General features: G+C 65.3%; 1 protein-coding gene across 1 annotated transcript; it reads right to left on the minus strand.

Annotated features, from left to right (window-relative positions):
- Nucleotides 1–14,053: 14,053 nt before the first annotated feature.
- FZD2 (frizzled class receptor 2) lies at nt 14,054–16,288 on the minus strand. The gene has a single exon (XM_050911629.1). The coding sequence runs from the start codon at nt 15,877–15,879 to the stop codon at nt 14,206–14,208; it is 1,674 nt and encodes a 557-aa protein (XP_050767586.1). The 5' UTR covers nt 15,880–16,288; the 3' UTR covers nt 14,054–14,205.
- Between the last annotated feature and the right edge of the window lie 6,086 nt (nt 16,289–22,374).

A 22,374-nucleotide genomic window follows, 5' to 3' on the forward strand; every position in this document is an offset into this window, starting at 1 on the left:
CCGCCAGCGGGCACGGCCCGAGGAGGATGCCGTCCCCGTCCCCGTCCCACTGCCGGATCCAGGCCTCGCGGGCAGCACACGGCAGGAGAGGCCCTCGACGGCGTGTTCTCCCCCCTGTTCACACCTCCCCTTCCCGCCCTTTCCCCTCCCCGGCAGCGCTGCCAGCAGCCGGGGCGCAGCCGGGCTGGGCTGCGGGGACGCCCGGGCTCACACCCTCGATTCGGCAGAAAGCAGCCCCCCCACATCACCGCCGAGCTCCCCAAAACCCACCCATGGCCGACCCCGTCCCTGCTTCTGTCCCCACCTCGGTCCCAAACAAGCTGGGACGAACATCCCCGCGGACCAGCCGCCTTTCCGCCACTGGAAAAGCAAATTTAATGCCTTGAAGGTTCAATTTTATATCAAACGGGGAATAAAACCAACCCCCCCCCAGGCTGGCGGGGAGGCTCCAGCCCCCGGCATGCCATCGCTCCCAGGAAATCCCAGCACGGCAGAGCCACCCAGGAGGTGACAGCCCTGGGGACAGGCTGCGGTTTGGCATGGGGAGGTGGCACCGAAAGCAGTGACTTATCCCCCCCCCTTATGAGCCAAGCTTTGCACCAGCTTCATGCCCGCCGGACGGCAGTCAGGGGGGCCGGGGACGTTACGAGGCACTGGGGACATTACGAGGCGTCGGGGACTGCGGCCAAGACACCTCGGTGGGTTGAAAAGGATAAACCCTGCGCTCGCTGGGGAGCAGGGGTGCTGGTGATTTTTTTTTCCATGAAAAAATGAACTGGGAAAGGCTGGGGGAGGTGTTGGGAGGGAAGAAATTGATGGAGATGGGTCTGGGTTTTCGGTAGGGGATACGGCCAGCACCGGCTTCGCTTCCAGGCTGTGCCGGGGGACGGCGTGGGGGGTCACCCGGCCCCGCGTTCCCCCCTTAAGGGGTCGGTGGGTGTCTGCGCGGCCGTTCAACCCTCAGCTCCATCTCCCGGCGGTGGGGAAAGCCCAGCGAGCAGACAGCGGGGACCGCAACCGTGGGGGGGCTGGTGCTGAGACCTGACCCGCTGCACAGCTCATCACACCGATGGCGGCCGGATTCCGCGGCACCAGGACAGATCCAGCCCTGCGTCCCCACAACCGCCGCTTAAAAAAACCACCTCAAAAATGGAGGGATGACGTATTTTGGGGATAAAAGCCCTGGCGGCTTCAAGGGGGAAATGGAGCGGGGGTGTTCGGCGGATGAAAGGCCGGGGGCTGTGGTGGAGCTGCCGGTTCGGGGTGCCATGGGCGAAGCATCGGGGTCCGTGGCCGGGGAGCCCCGCGTGTGCATCCCAGCCGGGTGGCGAGCCCACCCACCCTGCCTCTTAAACCAGACACCGGATTTAATTAATCTGCTCCCCCCAAAAAAGAGCATGAAATGGGTTTTGAACCATGGTCTGCAAACCCCCCCCGCCACGTTCGCCCCTGAACGCCGGCAGGCGCGGGCAGGGGTGGCGGCAGGCAGCAGAGGGTGGTGCAGGCAAAGGCATGGTGCCACCGCGCTGCCTGCGATCTGTCCCACCGTCCGTCCGACCGTCCATCCATCCATCCATCCATCCATCCATCCATCCATCCCTCCATCCATCCCTTCCCTTGCCTGGCCTCCCATGGGACAAGGACAGGGTGCATCTGCCCGCACCCCTGGAGGAGACAGGCGAAGGCAAGCGGGGTGCTTTGCTCTGCTGGAGGTGATTTCTTTCCCTGCCTCGATAATAATAATAATGATAATAATAATGATAATAATAAAAATAATAATAATAATAATAAATAAAAAGTGGTGGTTTGGGCCAAGGGAATATTTTGTTCAACCTGAATCAGCTATTTGGGGGGTAAAAGTGGTGGAAATAGAGGGGGATTCAGGTAGCGCCGGTGAGCTGGCGGCCCTGGCAGTGCAGGGGTTAAACCCCACTCAGGGTGACGCTGGGTTTTGGGGTGCTCTCTGATGGGTGGTCCCGGGGATGGGGGGACATGGTGCCATCGTGGGGGGCACTCCCAATTCTCCTTTTTGAGGGTGCCGTGTACCCCCCTGCCGCCCCAGCCCCGGCTTTCCTCTTGCTTGGGCTCGGGCTGGGTAATCGGAGCCGGATCTGGGGGGCCAGGCTGGGCAGGGAGGAGGGATGACCCCGAGGGTCCCCTCCGCGGTGGCTCCTCTGGTCCCTGGACAGGGCAGGGGCAGCCCTGATGGCCTTTGAACCGCCCGCCGCCCCAAGCGTGGCTTCGCTTACTGAGAGCATTCTGCCTGCACATCAGTAGGGACCAGAGTGAATGTAAGGGCCAGCGCTCCCAGGTGGGGATGACCCTGGGGCTGGCCTGGGGACCCCGCTAGCACCAGCAGGGATGGCACATGTCCTCACCAGCAGGGACGGCACATGTCCCCACCCCAGCACGGTGGCTGCCCAGCAGGGAGCAGGGGAGAGTGTCCCAGAGACAGCGCCGGGTCTCGGCTACCAACGTCCGTCCTTCCTCTGGGCAGCCTGACTGACGTCCGTCTGCCAGCCCTCCTCCCTCCATCCCGCTTTCCTCCCTCCCTCCCTCCTTCCTTCCCTCCTCCATCCCTCCTTCCTCCATCCCTCCGTCTCTTCCTCCCTCCCTCTCCCCTGCCCCGGGCCTCACCCCCGGCGTGGAGGGAGGGAGCCCCACAGCACCCATGGGGCACCCACAGCCTGAGTGTGCACGTGTATGTGCATGAGCGCGTGCATGCACATGTGCGCATCTGTGTGTGTGTGCGTGTGCGTGCATGTGCGCGTGCATTTGCGTGTGTGCATGCGTGTGTGTGCAGCATGTGTGCAGCATTTGAATGCAGCGTGGGCGTGCATGCCTGTGGGAGTGGGTGTGCAGAGGAGCACGCGTGCACAGTGCAGGGGTGCAAGGTAGCTGTGCAGTGTGGGGGTGCAGTGCGGGGGGGTGCAGTGTGGGTGCACGTTATAGGTGTGCAGCGTGGCTGTGCAGTGTGAGGGTGCAGTGTGGCTGTGCAGTGCAGGGGTGCAGTGCAGGGGTGCAGTGTGAGGGTGCAGTGTGAGGGTGCAGTGTGAGGGTGCAGCAGCCTCGTGCAGCGCGGTGGCACACCACAGCCGCACCGTGCAGGGGTGCCAAGCAGGCAGTGGGTGTCCGTGGGGGTGCAGAGCCACCCGCCAGCACCCGGCGGCCTCACACGCACCCAGAGAGCACCCAAAAAGCTGCTCAGGTGGAGCAGGAGCCCCCAGCACCCACCGCAGCACAGGGAGGGGGGTCCCACCCTGGCACCCCATGGGTGCAGGCCCGGGGCGAGCGTGTCCCTGACCCCACAGGGCCGTGGGCCGGTGCAGGACCCTGCGGCCGAGCTGCCTGCGGGCCTGGCTGCGAGCAGCGGGGCAGGGAACGGCACGGCACGGCCCACAGCTGGATTCGGCCTCGGTGGGAGCCCCCGGCGGGGAGGTGGGGTGTGCCCAGGGGTGCTGGTGTGGGTGCACATGTGTGCATGCCGTGTGCATGGCACATCCATGGTGTGTGCATGGTCTGTGCACGGTCTGTGCACGGCGCATGGCACGTGCATGGTGTGTTCATGGTCTGTGCATGGCACGTGCATGGCATTTGCATAGCATGTGTATGGCGTGTGGATGGCGTGTGCATGGTGTGTGCGTGCACATGGGAGGGTTGCATGTAGGCCTGGGGTGTGAGTGTGTGTACGGGGGGTGTGCATGTGCACGGGGACGTGCATACGTGGGGGGTGTGCAGGCACATGTGTGGGGTTTGCATGCGTGTCTGGGGAATGTGCACATATGCAGTGTGTGTGCATGCATGCAACATGGCATGTTGAGTGCATATGTGTGCATCCATGTGTGTGCATGGTGTGTGCACACACACAGGTGGGGCTGGGGGCATGCATGTATGGGGTGTGTGCACACAGGCAACATGGTGTGTGTGTGCACGTGTGCATGGTGCATGCAACACACACACACCACGTTGCATGTGTATGGGTGTGTGCATGGGCGTGTGCAGGCATAAGTGTGTGATTTGCATGTGTGTTTGCACATGTGCCCATGTGCAGTGTGCATGCATGCATGCATGCGTAAGCCTGGGCGTGGTGTGCATGCATGGATTCGTGCATGTGCATGCATACACGTGTGGCATGTGCATGCACACACGTGTGGCATGTGCATGCACATGTGTGTGCTTTGCGTGTGGGTGGAGGCGGGGAGGCATGCCTGTGTGCTCTGGGTGCGCACAGCTCTGCGCGCTGTGTGTGTGCACGCAGATGGGGCTCCGATATGTCTGGGGAAGTGCAAACGTGCGGGGTGCGTGTGTGTACCCAAAGCTGGCACGTGTGCACACGTGTGTGTTTTTAAGCATGGGGGGGTTGGTGTGTGTGAGCGTGAGCTTGGGTGCATTCCTGGTGTCTGGGGGGGTGTGCGTGCATGTGTGTGCATGTGCGTGTGCGCTGCGTGCACATCCGTGTGCATGTGTTGTGTGTACCTGTACCGTGTGTGCACGGGGTGTGCCGTGTGGTGTGCACGATGCGTGTGTGCACACCCGTGCGCGGTGCCTGGGCACGCTCGTGTGCGTACACGACACACGTGTGCACCCGTGGGTGCCCGGGGACCCTCAGACGGGCCGGGGGGACGCCCGAGCGGTGACACGGCGATACCCCGGGGGCCGTGCAGCGACAGCGACACTCACCCCGGGGTGACCTGCCGTTCCCTCCCCGACCAGCGAAGCACCTTGAGCTCCTTGGTGGCACCCATGGGCGCGTCCCCACCACCCCCCTCAGCCCCCCCAGGTCCCCCCAGCCCCAAGGGTGCTCCGGCAGGAGACACCCCGCAGCCCGGCCGTGGGGACGTAGCAGAGCCACCACGTCTGGAGCAGGGACACGCTGCTTTCCTTAGCGGGTCCGTGCTGTGGTGGAGCTTGGCTTGGTCCTGGCACGGTGGCTCCCCGGTGTTTTCAGCCTCGTGTCCTCCTGCTGCGGCTGGCTGGCTCCAGGAGAGGGCCTGGGGGGGCTTGGACCCCATCATGAGGGTCCTGGGGAGCTGCTGGTGTGGGGGAACCTCTTCATCTTGGGGGGCTCCATCAGCAGGGAAACCTCCATCATCAGGGGAACCTCCTTTTGGGGGGGAATCTCCATCGTGGGGAAAAACTGAGTCGTGGGGGGGAACTTCACGGTGGGGAACCTCCATCATCAGGGGAACCTCCATCGTGAAGGAAGCTCCATCATGGGGGAAACCTTAATTTTGGGGGAAAAACTCAGTCGTGGGGGGGAACTTCATGGTGGGGAACCTCCATCATCAGGGGAACCTCCATCACAGGAGAACCTCCATCGTGAAGGAACCTCCATCATGGGGGAAACCTTAATTTTGGGGGAACCTCCATTGTGGGGGAAACCTTCATTGTGGGGGAAACCTCCATGATGGGGGAACCTCCTTTGTGGGGAAACATCCATCAAGGAAACCTCCGTTGTAGGGGGAACCCTCGTCATGGGGGAACATCCATCATGGGGGAACCTTCATTTTGGGGGATACCTTCATTTTGAGAGAACCTCCGTCATAGGGGGAACCCTTTATTGTGGGGGAACCCTCATCATGGGGGGCACCTCCACCACGGGGGGCACCTCCATCATGGGGGATACCTTCATTTTGGGGGTACCGCCATCACGGGGAAACCCTCTGTCAGGGGGGAAACCTCTATTGTGGGGGCAACCTCTGTCATGGGGGGAACCTCCGCCGTGGGGGAAACCTCCGGTGTCTGCGGGTGTGTGCTCACCTGTGCATACGTGCACATACATGCACGCGTGTGAGCACCGTGCTGGTGCGTGCTTGTCCGCGCTTGTGCACGCACGTGCCTGTGCGTGTGCCCGCTCCTGTGTGCACAGACGCGTTCAGGCGGGGGGGGGCGCACGCCAACACGCAGGCGCGTGCACGCGGCACGGTGCCCACGCGTGTGTGCGTGTGCACGCCCCTGTGTGCACACACGTGTGTGTACATCCGCTCCGTTCACGCCCCCCCTCCCGCCAGGCCCCTGCTCGCTGGGTGTCCCCTGTCCCCACGGGCAGGGCACACCGTGCCACCGCTGCCCTGGCCCGCGGCTCGGGGCCCCCCCGGCCCTCCCCCTGCTCGGCGGCGGCCCCGAATTTGCTATAAATGGTTCGGCAGCGCCGTGCGGCACGGCCGGCAGCAGCTGGGCTGCGTCAGAGCCGGGGGCCGCGGGGGTGCTGCTGCCCGGGGGGGGGGTGTGCTGAGGACGGGCCAGCTCGTTACACTGCCCAGGGACTGGCAGGCGGTGACGCTGACCGACACACGCGTGTGCACACGTGTGTGGGTCCCTGCGGGAGGAGCTGGGGGGGCACGGTGAGCCACAGGCACCCCGAGGACACGTGTGGCCACTTGCACGCACATGGCCACGCACATGCATGGCCATCCCATGTGCAGGCCGTGTTCTGTGTGCTCAGCCCCCCCACGCCCCCAGGGTCTTCCCTGCTGCACACGCCCATTTGCACACTCACTCACAAGCACATGTCTGTGGTGTGTGCATCCCCTCCTTGCACATGTGTGCATGCACCCACACGTTTCTCAAGTGCATACGCTCCCCTCACACGCCTACACCCCCCCCACGCACACAGCCCCCTTGCACGCCTGCCCCACTGCACACTCACATGTGCTCCCTTGTGTGTGCACACATGCACTGACGTGTTCCCTTTCACACACACTTGCTCTTTGTTGCATGCAGCTCCCCTTACACTGACAGTCCCCTTTGCACACACCCCCTTTCATTCACACCTCCTTGCACACTCAAGTGCCTCCCCCTTGCATGCACACTTCTGTTGCACGCACCCCCTTGCACGCACACTCCCCTTGCACGCACACACTCTCCTTTGCACACCCCATGCACATACTCCTCTTGCACCCCCTCCTTGCACAGACACTCTCCCCCTTGCACCCCCCCAAGCATGTACCTCCTTTGCACACCCCAAGCACCCTCACTCCCCTTTGCACACCTCCCGTGGGCACACACTCACTCACACAGAGGTGCTCCCTTGTGCACGCACCCTCCTTGCACACCTCCCCTTTGCACACACTCTCCCCCTTCCACACACCCCACGCGCACACCTCCCGCCCTGCACACCGTGTGCATCCCCTGTGCACACCCCCTTGCGCCCACACTCTCCCTTCAACACCCCCATTCCACACTCCCCTTGCACACCCCTCCTTTGCGCACACACACTCTCCTCCTTCCGCAGCCCCTTGGGCGCACACACTCCCTCCTTGCACTCCCCCTTGCACACACACTCCCCCCCTTGCACACCCCCTTGCACACCCCCTCACTCCCCCTTTCACACCCCCTTGTGCAAACACCCCCCTCCTTGCTCCCCCTCTTGCACACACCCCCGCAGACCCCCTTGTGCACACCTCCTTTGCACACACACACTCTCCTCCTTCCACATCCCCTTGGGCACACACACTCCCTCCTTGCACTCCCCCTTGCACACACACTCCCCCCCTTGCACACCCCCTTGTGCACACACCCCCTCCCCCTTTCACACCCCCTTGTGCAAACACCCCCCCTCCTTGCACCCCCTCTTGCACACACTCCGCCCCTTGCACACCCCCCCGCACACCCCCTTGTGCACACCTCCCCCTCCTTGCACTCCCCCTTTCACACCCCCTTGTGCAAACACCCCCCCCTGCACCCCCTCTTGCACACACTCCCTCCCTTGCACACCCCCTGCACACACCTCCCCCTCCTCGCACTCCCCCTTGCACGCATACCCCCCTTATACCCCCCTTGCACACACCCTCACTCCCCCTTTCACACCCCCTTGTGTAAACACACCCCCTCCTTGCACCCCCTCTTGCACACACTCCCCCCCTTGCACACACTCCCCCCCTTGCACACCCCCCTGCACACACCTCCCCCTCCTTGCACTCCCCCTTGCACGCATACCCCCCTCCTTGCACTCCCCCTTGCACACACCCTCACTCCCCCTTTCACACCCCCTTGTGCAAACACCCCCCTCTCCTTGCACCCCCTCCCCCCCTTGCACACCCCCCTGCGCACACCTCCCCCTCCTCGCACCCCCCCTTGCACGCATACCCCCCTTACACCCTCCCTTTGCACCCACGCCCACTCCCCCTTTCACACCCCCTTTGCGCGAACACCCCCCTCCTCGCACCCCCCCTTGCACACACACGCACCCCCCTTTGCACACACACGCACTCCCCTTGCACACACACAGTCCCCCCCCTTGCGCACCCCCTTTTGTGCATACCCCCCCTCCTTGCATTCCCCCTTTGTGCACCCCCCCCTTACCCCCCCCCGCCCCCTCCCTTGCACGCCCGCCCGCGCCCCCCTTGCACGCCCGCCGCGCCGCGGGCCGGGCCGGGCCGGGGGGGGCCGGGGGGAGCCGGGGGGGGCCGGGGGGAGCCGGGGGGAGCCGGGGGGAGCCGGGGGGGCCGGGGGGAGCCGGGGGGGACCTGGGGGAGCCGCCGCCGGCGCAGCCCGCCCCTAATCGGCTCCAGCTGCAAAAACATTCCCCGCATTCAGAGGCGACGCCGCCTCCGGAGCCGCCCCCCGCCCGGGCCGGGCCGGATTCCTCCCCCCGGGTCCCCCCCCGGCCCCCCCGGGCCGCCCCCCCCCCTCCCCGGCCCGGGCCAGCTGCGCCGGAACCGCGTGGCCGTGGGGCAGCCCCACGGTGGGGCCCCCGCGGGGACAGGGCAGGGAGGGAGCGTAGGGGAGGGTGGGGAACCGTGTCCACCCATCCCGTGTCCATCCGTTCCACGGTCTCTGGATGGGGTGCTGGGATAGCGGTGGGGTCCCGTGCCCACCCATGTCGTGTTCTCCAGGAGGTACAGCAGGATGGAGGGGGGTCTCATGCCCACCCATCCCACTTCCATCCATCTCCCCCATCATCCAGGAGGGATGCTGAGATGCTGGGACATTCTCCAGGAGGTACAGCAGGATGGAGGGGGGTCTCATGCCCACCCATCCCACTTCCATCCATCTCTCCCATCATCCAGGAGGGATGCTGAGATGCTGGGATGTTCTCCAGGAGGTACAGCAGGATGGAGGGTGGTCTCATGCCCACCCATCCCACTTCCATCCTTCTCCCATTCTCCAGGAGGAATACTGGGATGGAGATGGAGTACCGTGCCCACCCACCCCACGTCCATCCATCCCATGTTCTCTGGATGGGGTGTTAGATGGAGGTGGGGAACCGTGTCCACCTCTCCCATGTTCTCCAGGAGGTACAGCAGGATGGAGGGGGGTCTCATGCCCACCCATCCCACTTCCATCCATCCCCCATCATCCAGGAGGGATGCTGAGATGCTGGGACGTTCTCCAGGAGGTACAGCAGGATGGAGAGGGGTCCCATGCTCACCCATCCCCTGTCCATCCATCCCATGTCCTCTGTGTGGGGTGCTGGGATGGAGGTGGGGTACCATGCTCACCCATCCCACTTCCATCCTTCCCCAGTTCTTCAGGAGGGGTTCCACCTCTGCGTGTCCCATGTTTTCAAGGAAGGACGCTGGGAATGACACAGGTCATCACATCTACTCATCCCAAGTTCTCCAGGAGAACGCTGGGATGGAGAGGCGGCCCCACGTCCTCCACTCCCACACCCTTCAGGGGTGACCCCTGCACAGAGACGGGGTCCCACATGGCTCAGGCGGGGCGGTGGGATGGAGACAGGATCCTCCATCTGCCTTGGGAAACCCAACCCTCGTTAGGGACATCCCTAATTGCCGGCGGGGCGCATCCTGCTTTCTGGCAGCTTCGTCTCCTTTAAGAGCGGCGCAACGAGGAGCCGAATTTAGCCGGCGCGGCCGCCTGTCCTCGCTGGCGTCCGGCCAGGGCTCTGCCAGCCTCGGCGAGATCCCGCTCCAGCGCCCGTGGCCGGGGGGGGACACAACAGGGCTGGGGGGGCCGAGAACAGCCAGGGGGGGCCCACTCTGCCCACAGCACCCATGGGTGCGGGTCCCTGTGGCTTCGGGTCCCTGCTGGCTTCGTCCTCGTGGAGGTTAAGGCACATGGAGCGGCGAGCGGGCAGCTGCCTGCGAGCTGGGGACAGCCAGCGATGTCCCCACCAAGGCCCTGGGACCTGTCAGGCCGTTAAGGGCTAACAGAAATGATCAGTGAGGACGCATGACATGTCACCATGAGCTGTCCCTTGTCACCTTCCTGCTCCCCATCACCTCCCCGGCCCTCTGCCACCCCGCTGCGTCATCGCTGGGGATGCAGGACGAGGGGGATGGTGACGGGGGGGCGGGCAGGGGGAGATGGACCCCACTGCCCTGCGGGAATTGTCACCCGGGGTGAGCCGGTGGAACAGGTCCCCACGGGGCAAAGGGGGGGAGCCCCCGGGGGACAGAGGATGGGACAGACCGGGGGACAGGGGAGCCTGAGGGCCACGGGGACAGGACTGCCCATGGGACAGGGTCCCATCCCCTGTCCCATCCCGGGGGACAGGGGACCAGAGAGCCCATGGATACGGGCACAGGAGACCTTGTGGTCAGGGGACAGGGAGCCCATGGTCCAGGGGACGGGACAGGACAGCCAGCGGCCAGGGGACAGGAGTGACCATGACCTGGGGGACAGGAGCACTGGGACAGCCAGTGCTGGGGACATCCCGCGACCCATCCTTCTCCCAGTGAGACCAGTTCCTTCCTCCAGCACCCCCTTCCCTGCACTGGTTTCACCCCTGGGGCTGTCTCCTTGCTGGGACAGAGCCCAGCACCATCACCCCACGGCTGACCTGCCCATGGCCGCTCTTCCTGGGGACTCCCCTGTCCCCATCCCCGCTGGCACAAGCCCTGTGAGCCTCCCTGGACACTGGTGTGATGAGTTGTGGGTGCTCTGGGGCCCGGCAGGGCGGGCGTTTGCCGGGGCGGGAGGGGCCGGTGTGCACTTTAATTGACTTCTGCCGCGTTGGGCAGCTGTGAAAACAGAGTGGGGCTCATTAGGGGACATCAAAGGACCCCCAGCACGGCTGGGCGGGGGGACACGGCGGGACCCGCCACTGGCGTTTGCTCCCTCTTTGCTTGGCTTAAAAGAGGGAGAGGAGGATGGGAGTCACCAGCCTGGGGGGGCTGGGGCTCAGCTGTGTGCAGCGAGGAGATCCCTGTCCCCTGTCCCCTGTCCCCGGGGGTTGGCTGGACCTGGGGGGACACGTTCCCTGGGTTAGCCAGACCCGGGGTGACCTGTCCCCAGGGTTACCTGGACATGGGGTGACCCATCCCTGGGGTTAGTTGGACTTGGGGTGATCTGTCTGCAGGGTGCCTTGTCCCTGGGGTGACCTGTCCCCAGGGTGACCCGTCCCCAGGGTGACCTGGACCTGTCACCAAGGTTAGCTGGACCCGGGGTAACCCACCCCCGGGGAGGTCCACCCTCAGGGTGACCTGTCCCTGGGGTTAGCCTGACCCAGGGTGACCCATCCCTGGGGTGACAGACCAGGGGACAGAGGGGACACACACTGACCGATGCTTGCAGACACCCTCCAGCTCCTTCCCCACTCAGGCTGCAAACGGCCCCGACAGCCAAAAACCCCCCCAAAACCTCCAACCCCCCCCCAAAAGACTTCTGGAAGGCCCTGGGCTGAGCCACACGGCCGCTGCCGGAGCAGGATCTGGCGCAACTCCTCCCATTCCAGCTCCAAACCTCCCCGGACATCGCAGGAGCCCGTGGGGCCGGGGAGGGGGGACACGGACATAGGCCCCCACGTGAGTCCTAGCAGCACCCATGGGGTGCTCAGCACCCACAAAGCCCAGCCGCCGGGCGCAGCCTCTGTAATCCCAGCTCTGTTTTCCAAAGCCGGGACACCGAAGGCTTTAAAAAAAAAAATCCTTGCCCAGCTCCTGCATTCCTGGGTGGAGAGTTTACATTCCCCCCGTCCCCCGGCGATCCGCGCTTCGCCTCCGGAAAACAAAGCGGCCCTGGGTGGGATCTGCCTTTTGGGGAGCGGGACCCTCCGACCGGCTAATGAGAACCAGCCGATGGGTAGCACCCCCAGGCCAAAGCACCCAGTGCCAGGGCTGGATACGGCCCTGGGATCCTCTATGGCAAGGGTGAACCCACCCATGCGACGGCACCTTTGGGTGCACCGGCTCGAGGGGTGCAGGGGCACGGTCCCCCCCGTCCCCTCGGCCGAGGCTCGTCCTGCCAATGTCACACCACCAGCGCGGTTTTCCAGCCCGGGAGGGAGGCAAAGACATCGGCAGTGATAAAATCAATCCCATTTTAATTCCCATTTCGAGAGGCACCGAAGGCGGGGGGGGGTGGGGGGGGGGGGGTGGGGGTGCCGGGGGGTCCCAGCCAGCCCAGCCCGTCCCTCAAACTGCTTCTCCAAACCACGGAGGGCGGAGGGGGGGGAGAAAAACCCTGGATACTTTTCCCCCCTCTTCTCTCCCCCCTTCCAAGTCATCGCTGGAAAATTAAACCGGATCCAAAGAGTTTTTCCTTTCCAAAATGTGCTGGAGAGGCGCTGCCTTAACCCTTTCGGCTCCCACTTTTCCCTTCGCCGGAGAGTTGGGATTTTTTAAGGGGGTTTTGGAATCGTTCTGGGGCTGTGCTGGGGAAAGGGGAACGGCTCAATCCCCCCCGCAAACCCTCTTTGCGCTCGGAGGATCCAAAAATCCCCGGCAATGATGAGGACGAGAAGCTTCGGGGCTTCCCGGGGCCGGTTTTGGGGCACCCGTGGGGTCAGCGCTTCCCCAGCCAGGTCTCCCTCTCCATTTTGGGAAGAGTATTTTTTAAATTTCAATTAAATCCAGCTGATTAAATCCATCCTTCCCCTCCCCGAGCTCCGTGCCAGCCCCCCTCCGGCTGAAACTCCCCCATAACCCAACTCCAGCATCGCCCAAATCCCGACAAACCGAACCGGAGCCGGGACCCGCTTCTCTCCGGAGACTCGGGATCGGGGGGCCCACGCACAGCCAAAAAACCCTAATCCCATAGAAAATGTGAGCTATTTCCTCTGGGAGGGCACAGGAGAGGCACCCCCCTTCCACTGCAAACCGAAAAATCCTTATTTTTGGGGTTAAATAGGTATTTTTTTCCCCTGCAAAGCGCTTTGTTCCAGCTGAAGGGAGATGCTGGCTCATCCCCACGGTGCGATGGAAGTGGGGGGCCTGGCAGCACCCATGGAGACCCCCCCCCATTTAATTATTGATTTTTTTTGGGGGGGGGGGAAAGCCCTCAGGAATAAATTAGCGTTTTGTTTTACTTGTTTGTATTTGCAAAGGACTGTTTAAAAAGTAATTTGGGAGGAAAAGTCTGTGGCCAAACAGGGGGGGAGGTACAGGCAGGGCGGTGCGGGCAGGGGTACAGGCAGAGACCCCAGCCCCGGGGGGACGGGGGGGGGACGACAGCCCCGTCACAGCATCTTTTGGGAGTGAGCAAAGGCGGGGGGGGCGTGGTAATAAAAAATCCACTTTCTTGGGGAGCTTCCAAAAGGAGAGTAAGAAAAATGGGATTTTTATTGCTCTTTTTTTTTCTTGTTTTTCCCCTTTTTCCAGGGGCCGGCGGAGCAGCCCAGGCCCGGGGAGAGCCGGCCCGGAGCCGGCCGGTCCCGGAGCCCGGTCCCGGCCCCTCGGCCATCGCCAACAGCCCCGGCGGCTCCGCGGGGAGGGGGGAACCCAAGCCGGGGAGCGGAGAGAGGGGGAGAGGGAGGGCGAGAATCCTCTCCCAGTCTCGGTAGTTTTTCTTTTCCTCCTTTTTTTTTCCTCTTTTTTCTCCCCCCCCCCTTCTCTTTTTCCCCTCCTGTTTTTCTCCCTCCTTTTTCTTCCTTTTTTCCTCCTTTCCTTTCCTCCCTTTTTCCCTCCTCTCCTTTTTCTCCTTTTTTCTTCCCTTTTCTCCCCTTTTCTCCTTTTTCCTCCCCTTTTCTCCTTTTTCCTCCCCTTTTCTCCTTTTTCCTCCCCTTTTCTCCTTTTTTTCTCCCTTTCCTCCTTTTTTTTCTCCCTTTCCTCCTTTTTTTTCTCCCTTTCCTCCTTTTCCCCCCCTCCCTTTTCTCCTTTTTTTCCTCTTTTTCATGTTTTAAATAGAAATATATAATTAAATTTACAAATGCTATTTACAGGTTTAATTACAAAAAAAAAAAATCAAAGAGAAAGAGAGACACCCCTTAGACGTTAATAAATCTAAAAATAAAAAATATATAATAAAACCCCCCCAAAAAATTCAAGCCGAAGGGCGGCGGCGGCCGGGCTCGGGGGGGGGTCACACCGTCGTCTCACCCTGCTTGCTGTTGGTGAGCCGCGTGTAGAACTTCCTCCACGAGTGCAGGGTTTTACCCGACCATATCCAAAAGCCGGAGGTGATGCCCACAATGAGAGTCATGAGATACTTGATCATGTAGACGGTGAAATCGGGGGTCATGCGGGGGGTAAAGTGGAGCGGGCAGGGGATGGCCAAGCTCTTGCAGTTCTGGCTGATCCAGCTGCGCTCCCAGTGCTCACGGAAAGCCTGCTCGTAGAAATAGCAAGCGATGACGATGGTGGCAGGGACGGTGTAGAGGACGCTGAAGACCCCGATGCGAACCATCAGCCGCTCCAGCTTCTCCGTTTTGGTCCCGCCATGTTTCATGATGGTGCGGATGCGGAAGAGGGAGACGAAGCCGGCCAGAAGGAAGGAGGTACCGATGAAGAGGTAGACAAAGAGCGGGGCCAACACGAAGCCCCGGAGAGGGTCGATGTTGTTGAGGCCCACGAAGCAGACGCCGCTCAGCAGGTCCCCGTCGATCTGCCCCATGGCCAGGATGGTGATGGTCTTGACGGCCGGCACGGCCCAGGCAGCCAGGTGGAAGTACTGGGAGTTGGCCTCGATGGCCTCGTGGCCCCACTTCATGCCGGCAGCCAGGAACCAGGTGAGGGAGAGGATGACCCACCAGATCGAGCTGGCCATGCTGAAGAAGTAGAGCATCATGAAGAGGATGGTGCAACCTTCCTTCTTGGTGCCCTGTACCACCGTGCGGTAGCCATCCTCCTGGAAACGCTCGTTGCAGACCACCCTCTCCTCTAGCACGAAGCCGGCGATGTAGGCCACTGACACCATGGTGTAGCACCCTGAGAGGAAGATGATGGGTCGCTCAGGGTAGCGGAAACGCTGCATGTCCACCAGGTAGGTGGTGACAGTGAAGAAGGTGGAGGCGCAACACAAGACGGACCAGATGAGGATCCAGATACGGGCGAAACGGATCTCATCTTCGTTGAAGAACATGTGGCCGTCGGGCCGGGTGGGCTCACAGGGCGCCGCGCAGTCCTTCTCGCCCAAGAACTTGTAGTTGAGGTAGCTGGGCACCTTCAGCGCCCGCGGGCAGTGGAAGGGGTGGTCGAGGGTGGCGTAACGAGGGGCGCCTGGGGTGCCCTGGCCGGCCAGCGGCGTGGCACTGGTGAGCAACGCCGGCGAACCGCCGTCCTCCGAATGGTTCTGCCCCACGCAGATCTGCTCGGCGCCATGCCGGGGGAAATTCTCGCAACGTAATCGCTCCGGCCATTGGAAACCGAATTTATTCATGAGGGCTTCGCAGCCCTGGCGCGCCCGCTCGCAGATGGAGCGGCACGGCGGGATGGCCTGCTCCAGCACCGTGCAGACCGGCGCGTACATGGAGCAGAGGAAAAACTTGAGCTCCAACGAGCACTGGACCTTCACCAAGGGGTAGAACTGGTGGACCTCCAACCCCGCGTCCTCCTGGTTGGTGTGACCCAGCAGGTTGGGCATGATGGTCTGGTTGTAGGCGATGTCGGTGCAGAGCGGGATGGAGATGGGTTGGCAGAAGCCGTGGTCGGGGATGGAGATGCCCTTCTCGCCGTGCAGCTGGCTCCGGCACGGTGCCGGCACGCTCAGCCCCACCAGCAGCCAGGCCAGGGTGGGCAGCACGCTGGGGGGGCCCATGGTGACCCGAGCTGCTGCGCCCCGATTTACCGTGCCTGGTGCCCAGCCAGCCGGCCAGTCCTCCTGTCCGGATCTGCTGCGCCCGGTGCTGCCCGGATGGCTCCCGGTGACCAGATTTGCTGTGCCCGGTGCTGGCTGGACGACTCCCGGTGACTGGATACACTCAAGTCCCGCCTGGACGGCTCCCGGTGCCTGGAGCGTGCGTGTCCGGTGCCCGGCTGGACGGCTCCCGGTGTCCCAGTCTACCGTGCACAGTGGGACGGCTCCCGGTGCTCGGACGTGGCGCTCCCGGTGCCCGGACCAGACGCTCCCGGTGCTCCGCAGTGCCGCTCCCGCTGCCCGGACTTGGCGCTCCCGGTGCTCCCGCTGCCCCGACCCGGTGCTCCGCGGCGCAGCTCCCGGTGCCGGCTCCCGGAGCCCCGGGCGGGCGGTGGCGCTGGCGGGGTGCCGGGTTGGGGGAATGCCGGGGGGGGAGGGGGGTGCCGGGGGGGTACCGGGGGGGGGTGCCGGGGGAGCGGAGCGGCCGCACCGGACGCTCCCGCCGCCTTTGTGCGGGGCAGCGCCGCGTCCCCGCCGGGCGGAGCGGTCCCCCCCGCGCCCCGCCCCTGCCGGGCCCCGCCCCCCCGCCCCGCCAATCACATTCAAACGGCGCGGCCGCCCCGCCCCCCCCGCCCTGGGCCCCGCCCCCGGCCCCCCCGCCCCCCGGGGGTCACCGGGCCGGGGACCGGGGGCAGCCGGGCCCCCCCGCCGCAAACTTTTTCCGCGCCGTGAAAACTCCCCCCGCGGCGTGGGGTCGGGACGGGGCCACGGTGAAAAGTCCCTCCCCGTGTCCCCGGCGCCCCCCGCGTCCCCTGCCCGCCCTGGGGTCCCCTGCCCCCCCCCCCCCCCCCCCGTGTCCCCTGCACCCCGCTGGTGTCCTCCGGCCCCTCCCGGGCCCCCCCACCCGTGGAGCTGCTCCTCCCACATCCCCCCAGCCTCGGATCCACATGTCCCCCCCCCGACACGCTGCAGCGTGTCCTCTGCTGTCCCCAGGTCCTGCTTTAGGGTGCGCCAGGGCAGGATTAGCCCCCATGGCCCCCTGGCACCCACGCGGGTCCCGGCCACCCCCCCCAGGAACAGGGATGCCTCGGCCCCGACACCCCTCGGTCACCCAGGCGGTGCCACTGCCCCGTGGGGTACCCATGGCCACCCTGGGGTGCTGCTCAGCCAGCACCCCGCGGCCTCACAAAGCCACTGCACACCCAGGGGTGTCCCTGACATCCCCAAATCAGCTGGGAGTGGTGGGGGACATCCCACGCCCTGCCCCCCCCTCCGGCCCCACGCCTCCCACCCCAACCGCGGCCATGGAGAAGGGCACCTCCGTCCCCAAAACCAAGGCAGCGGGAGGGAGCTGGGGGGCCGGGACACACCGGGGTGGGGGAGTGGGACACACTGGGGGGGATCTGGGATGTGCTGGGGGGGCACCGGGACACACCGAGGGGCGACTGGGACACACCGGAGACCCTCGTCAAGGAAAGAAACTGTGGGCAATCACCCCGAATTTTGGCAGCGGGACGGGGGGGGGCTGCCCTTCCCCAAGCAGCATCCTAAGGACGGGGCAGACGGGGGGACCTGGCGGGCAGCCCAGCACCCCCGTCCCGCTCCTTTCTGGGGGGGCGAGGGGCTTTCTGCTGGCTGCCTCCTTCCCCTCCGCCGTCCTCCCTCCCTTTCTCTCCCTTTCCTGTAACTTAAGCTTTTGTTGTGAGCAGGAGAAACCCGGGCTGCCGTGAAAAGAGGGCCCCACCGCCTTTCAGAGCGTAATTGAAACCATTGCGCGGCTCCTGGCCGAGGGGGAAGGGCGGGGGGGGGCTCCAGAAATCAAAGCTGGGGGTGAGGGGGGGGGGGGACACACGATGCGCACCCGCTCCTGGCCCCCCCCCCCAGCCCCCATCAGCTTTCCCGGTCCGGACGTGCCGGTTGTCACCACGGCGGTCGGCGGGATGCTGGGGGCTCCCCGCTCTTGTGAAGGGGTCGGGGATGGAAGGGAGGGGCCCCGGTGGCCCCAGACGAGGCCGGGACGGTGGTCCTGCCGAGTGAACCGGGACGGGATGGGTGCCAGCAGCTGGGCGCCCACCCGTACCCCAGCTGGGGCACCCAGGGGTGCTGCCTTTGGGGACCGCGCCGAGCCCACAGCCGCCATGCGCTGGGGAGGGCGGCTCGGCACGGCCGGCGCTTGGCGGCCGCCCAGTGAGTCCCCGGCCGGGGAGGCTGCTGGCGAAGGGCCTGGCAGGGCGCCGGGCTGCGGGGGCCGGAGCCGAGGCCGGATCCTGGCAAGCGGCTGCCTCCCGGCCCGTTCCCGGCTCCCCGTTTGCAGGCGTGACGTGCGGTGGCTCCTCCGGCCGTGGGTCCCCTCGGCCCCGTGGGTGCAGGGTCTGGCTTGTGTGACTCGCCCGGTGTCCCCAGCCTCGGTGGCCTTCACCCCAGCCCCACCAGCGGGGGACGGGGATGGGGACGGAGGGGGTGCGGGGGTGTCTGTGCAGCCACGTGGATCTTGGCTTCCTAAAAGCTTCGGATTTTGGCTTCTTTCCAGGGGTGGGGGGGAATGTCACTTCCAGAGGGGGTGGCAGGGGCTGGGGCTGTCCCCACGCTCCCCGTCCTCCTGGGTGCTGTGGGGTGCTGGTGGCTCAGCACAGGGGGTCCCCAGGGACCGTGGTCCCACCCGGAGCGGGTGCTGAGCCCTCCTGGGGAGGGGGAAACCCGGAGCAACCTGTCAGCCAGCCCCGGGAGGGACCCCTGGGTGGGCTGGGGGTGTCAGGGGACACCCCAGGGAGGCAGCCAGTGGAGTCCCGCCTGCTCAGGGGTGTCCCCTCACAGGGACATGCAGGGTGGCTGGGGAATCCCTTTGGTCCCATTCGTCCCTGTCACCAGGCTCCCAGCCGGGTCCCCAGGCGCTGCCAGGGGCTTGCTGGGTGGGAGAGGGTCCTGCCCCCTCCCCAAAAACTTCCCTGCAGGGTCTGGGGTTGGCGCCCTGGGCAGAGGGGACCCTGCGAGGACAGGGACCCATCCTGGCACCCAGCGGGAGAGGGTGGGTGCTGCCAGCAGGCCAGGCTGGGCATTACGGGGAGAATGGGGCCAAGGCCAGCTCCCCCCAGGGCTCCCCCTCGCAGCCCCCCAGGAGCTGCTCAGGGTGGGGGGACCCAGGAGTCCCAATCTCCCCACTGCTCCGCTCTCACTTAATTCCAGTACAGCACTGGGGGATGCTGGTGGGCACCCGGTGCCGCCAGTCCCCTGCCCCCAGCACCCCGGGGTCCCCAGGTTGCTGCCTGCCAGGGGATGGCCCATGGGTGCCACCACCTCCGGAGAGGCTGGTGGCTCCGGTGTCCCTGTTGGAGCTGGGCATGTTCCCCATGCAGCCCCTCTCCCCGGGACTCCTCCAGTGTGGCAGGGTGCCAGGGTGCTTGTGGGGTGCACCCAGGAGGGCCAGGGATGGGGGACACAGCTGGAATCCCCCCAGGTCCTGGTCTTGGACCCCCTGCAGCACCCTGAGTGGTGCCCAGCACCCCCAGCCCAGCCACAGGCAGAAAGGGCAACTTGGGCCCCTCTCTGAGCCTCCTCCCCGGGGACAGGAGCCCCGGAGCACACCCGTGGGTGACGCTGGGGCTGGCACAGCAGCTGGCACCGGCCCCACACACTGCCCCGCTCTTGGGCTGGTGGCCAGCACCGCTCGGGAGGGCAGTATTTTGGCGGGGGGGGGGGGACACGGGCTCCGGCAGCACCAGCTCCCACCACCCCCATCCCTTGGGGACGGGCATGGAGAAGGGCGAAGCAGAAATGGGGGGATGGAGTGGCTGCGCCAGGCGATGCCAGGCAGGACAGGGACCCCCGGGGTCCCCCAGGAGCTCAGAGGAAGGGCCCCCCTGGCCCCTGCCCTCGGCTTTGTTTCACACTTAAGAGCCTCTAATTAAAACCAGCCACGAAAGCCCTGGCTGGCGGCAGGCTCAAGGTGCCAGCGGAGGATCGGGGTCCGTCACCAAGGGAACAGAGAGGGATGCGGGGCCCCCGGCACAGGCACCACAGGGCCCCCCCGCACCTCCTATCCGTGAGCGGGCACACGTGTGCACACACACGCGCGCACACACGCGTGCACATGCGCACACAGCACCCACAGGAGGGGCGAGCATGGGGACGTGGGAGCGGGGCTGGGGGCTCAGGGGGTGCTGGGGGGTGCCAGCATTGGGGAGTGCTTGTGTGAAAGGTCTGCTGCCACGTGTGCGTATGCGCGTGTGTTTGCACACCTGTGCCCAGTTTTGTTGCACGCACGCTATCCTGTGGGTTAGGGAGGGCAGGAGCCAGTGCCTGCTGTTCTCAGGCCTGGTTTGTACTGGTTTAAACTGGTCTAAGGGTCTGCAATGGCTCCATGGGGTGGGAGGGGTCCATGAGCAGCACTGGCCAGGTGGGCTGGGGGGCGAGCCAAGTGCTGGGGTACCCGTGGGGTGGGCCACGGGGCGAGCCGAGCCCTGGGGTACCCGTGGGGTGGGCCGTGGGGTGCCTGAGCAGCAGGGGCAGCCCTCGCTGCCCACGTGGCTGCAGCAGGCACCCACGAGGCGCCAGCAGGGACCGGGCACAGGGTGTTAGCCAAACCCCGGCAGCTGGAGGGTCCCCGGGACGGGACCAGAGGGCTGATGGGTGACCCCGAGAGCGGCTGTGAGGAGCCCGGGGGGACAAGCCCCCACTGGGATGAGTGTCCGACTGCCTGGACACCCCCAGGCGTGGTGAAACCCCGATGTCCGGTGTCTCCCCAACCTCCACCCAGTGCCGGCGGGGGACAAAACCCACCCCGAGCCGGGCTGGCAGGACGGTGGCCCGTGCTGGCCAGGGCGGCGCGCGGGGGGAAGCCGGCTTAAGCACACCTTGACCTTCCTGGCGGGGGAGGGATCCCTTCAGCTTGTCCGACACATCTCCTGCCAGCGCCCGGTATTGAAAGCGCGGCGAGCTCGCGCGCGGAGGAGCCGGCATGAAAAGGCAGCTTAGGCATCTCCTGCTGAGAGAGATGGATTAGGGGCTTCGGGGAGGGCCGGGGGGACGGCGAGAGGCACAGCCGCCGCGGCATGCCGAGGCCAGGCTCCGTGCCGGCGGCCGTTGGGCAAGAGTGGGCAGGGCCGGGCACAGTGCCGCCGGCCACCGTCTCACTGCGTCCCGGTGGGAGAAGGGGGCAGTGGGCCAGGCCCGGCCAGGCGGGATGCTGGGTGCTCCCCGAAACGGAGCATGGGAAGCGAGAGGGACCATCCCGGCTCGGAGGGAGACGGGCGGGCAGGGGGCTAGGGCATCCAGTGCTGGCAGCCGCGCTCCTCCTCACAGCCCCGGCCCCCCCCGCGGGTCCCCAAGGCATCCGCCACCCGGTCCCTCAGCTGTTGCTGTCAGGACACGGTATTTTTAGAGCCACCCGGGGACTGGCAGGTCAAGCGGTGACAATTTTTGCCCATGGAAGCGGGTGGTGCGAGGCGGGGGTGGCGGGAGGCTTTGTGACCCCACCAGCCCCTGGGAGTTTCCCCTTTTGCTCTGATGTGGGGTCAGAAATGTCCCACTTGTCTCCAGGGAGGGAAGCCCCCGCGCTGGCAATGGGTCCCCATAGGGTGGGGGGGGTGTCCAGCCATCTCAGCTCTGTCCCAGGGCCCCGTGCTGGGTCGGGGTCTGTGTTCTCGAGGCGGTGACAGTGATGCCCTGCGTGGGCGGCCCGGACCCCTGGGTCCCCCCCCAGGACCAGCCCTGGTGTATGGGGTGGGGGTCAATGGCCCCGGTGGCCCCTGTGGTGGGGGTGCCCCACTGCATGGCTGGCAGGAGGGGATGGGGTGCCCCCGTGGCCGTCCCTCCCCGTCCTGGGAACAGCTGTGCCCCGGCTGGTGGTGGGGGGACCCTGCCAGCACCGGGCATGTGACAGGAGGTGACAGAGCTGGCTGCTATTTATACCCGGCCCTTGTCAGGGCTGGGTGTGGGGACGCAGGCGAGCCCATGCCACGGGCCCAGGGTGGCCCTCAGGGTCCCCTGGGTACCCGCCTGTCCCCCAGCACCACCCAAATCCCCCCTGTAGGGTGGGGGGGGCTGCAGCAGGGCCATGAGGCCCATTCCTGCCCCCATGGTGTCTCACAGCCACTCCAACTGTCCCCAGCCCGCTGGGGACACTGAGCCATCCCCGTGGGACACTGAGCCACCCCTGCACCCAAAGGGGGCACAGAGCTGTGCCTGATGGGGACACTGAGCTGTCCCCATACCCCATGGGGGCACAGAACTTTGCCCAAGGGGGACACTGAGCTGTCCCTGTGCCCAGCAGGCAGAGCAGGGCCAGGTTGTCCCCCAGCAGGCATGGGCTGCCCTCGCTGCGGGGAGAAGCCAAGGGGGGGCCGTTCCTTCTGGGCCCCCACCGGCTCCCTCCTCCGCTGCAAGTGGCGGGGGCCGGGGGACCGCAGCCCCCGCACAAAGCTGCTTTACATGAGAAGAGGGGCCCAGGCGGCTGCAGCG

Source organism: Gymnogyps californianus, chromosome 28 (genome assembly GCF_018139145.2).
Source record: "Gymnogyps californianus isolate 813 chromosome 28, ASM1813914v2, whole genome shotgun sequence".
NCBI lineage: Eukaryota > Metazoa > Chordata > Aves > Accipitriformes > Cathartidae > Gymnogyps > Gymnogyps californianus.

Excerpts from the sequence above, each read along its gene's own strand:
- FZD2 (XM_050911629.1), bottom strand. The coding sequence starts at position 15,879 with ATGGGCCCCCCCAGCGTGCTGCCCACCCTGGCCTGGCTGCTGGTGGGG.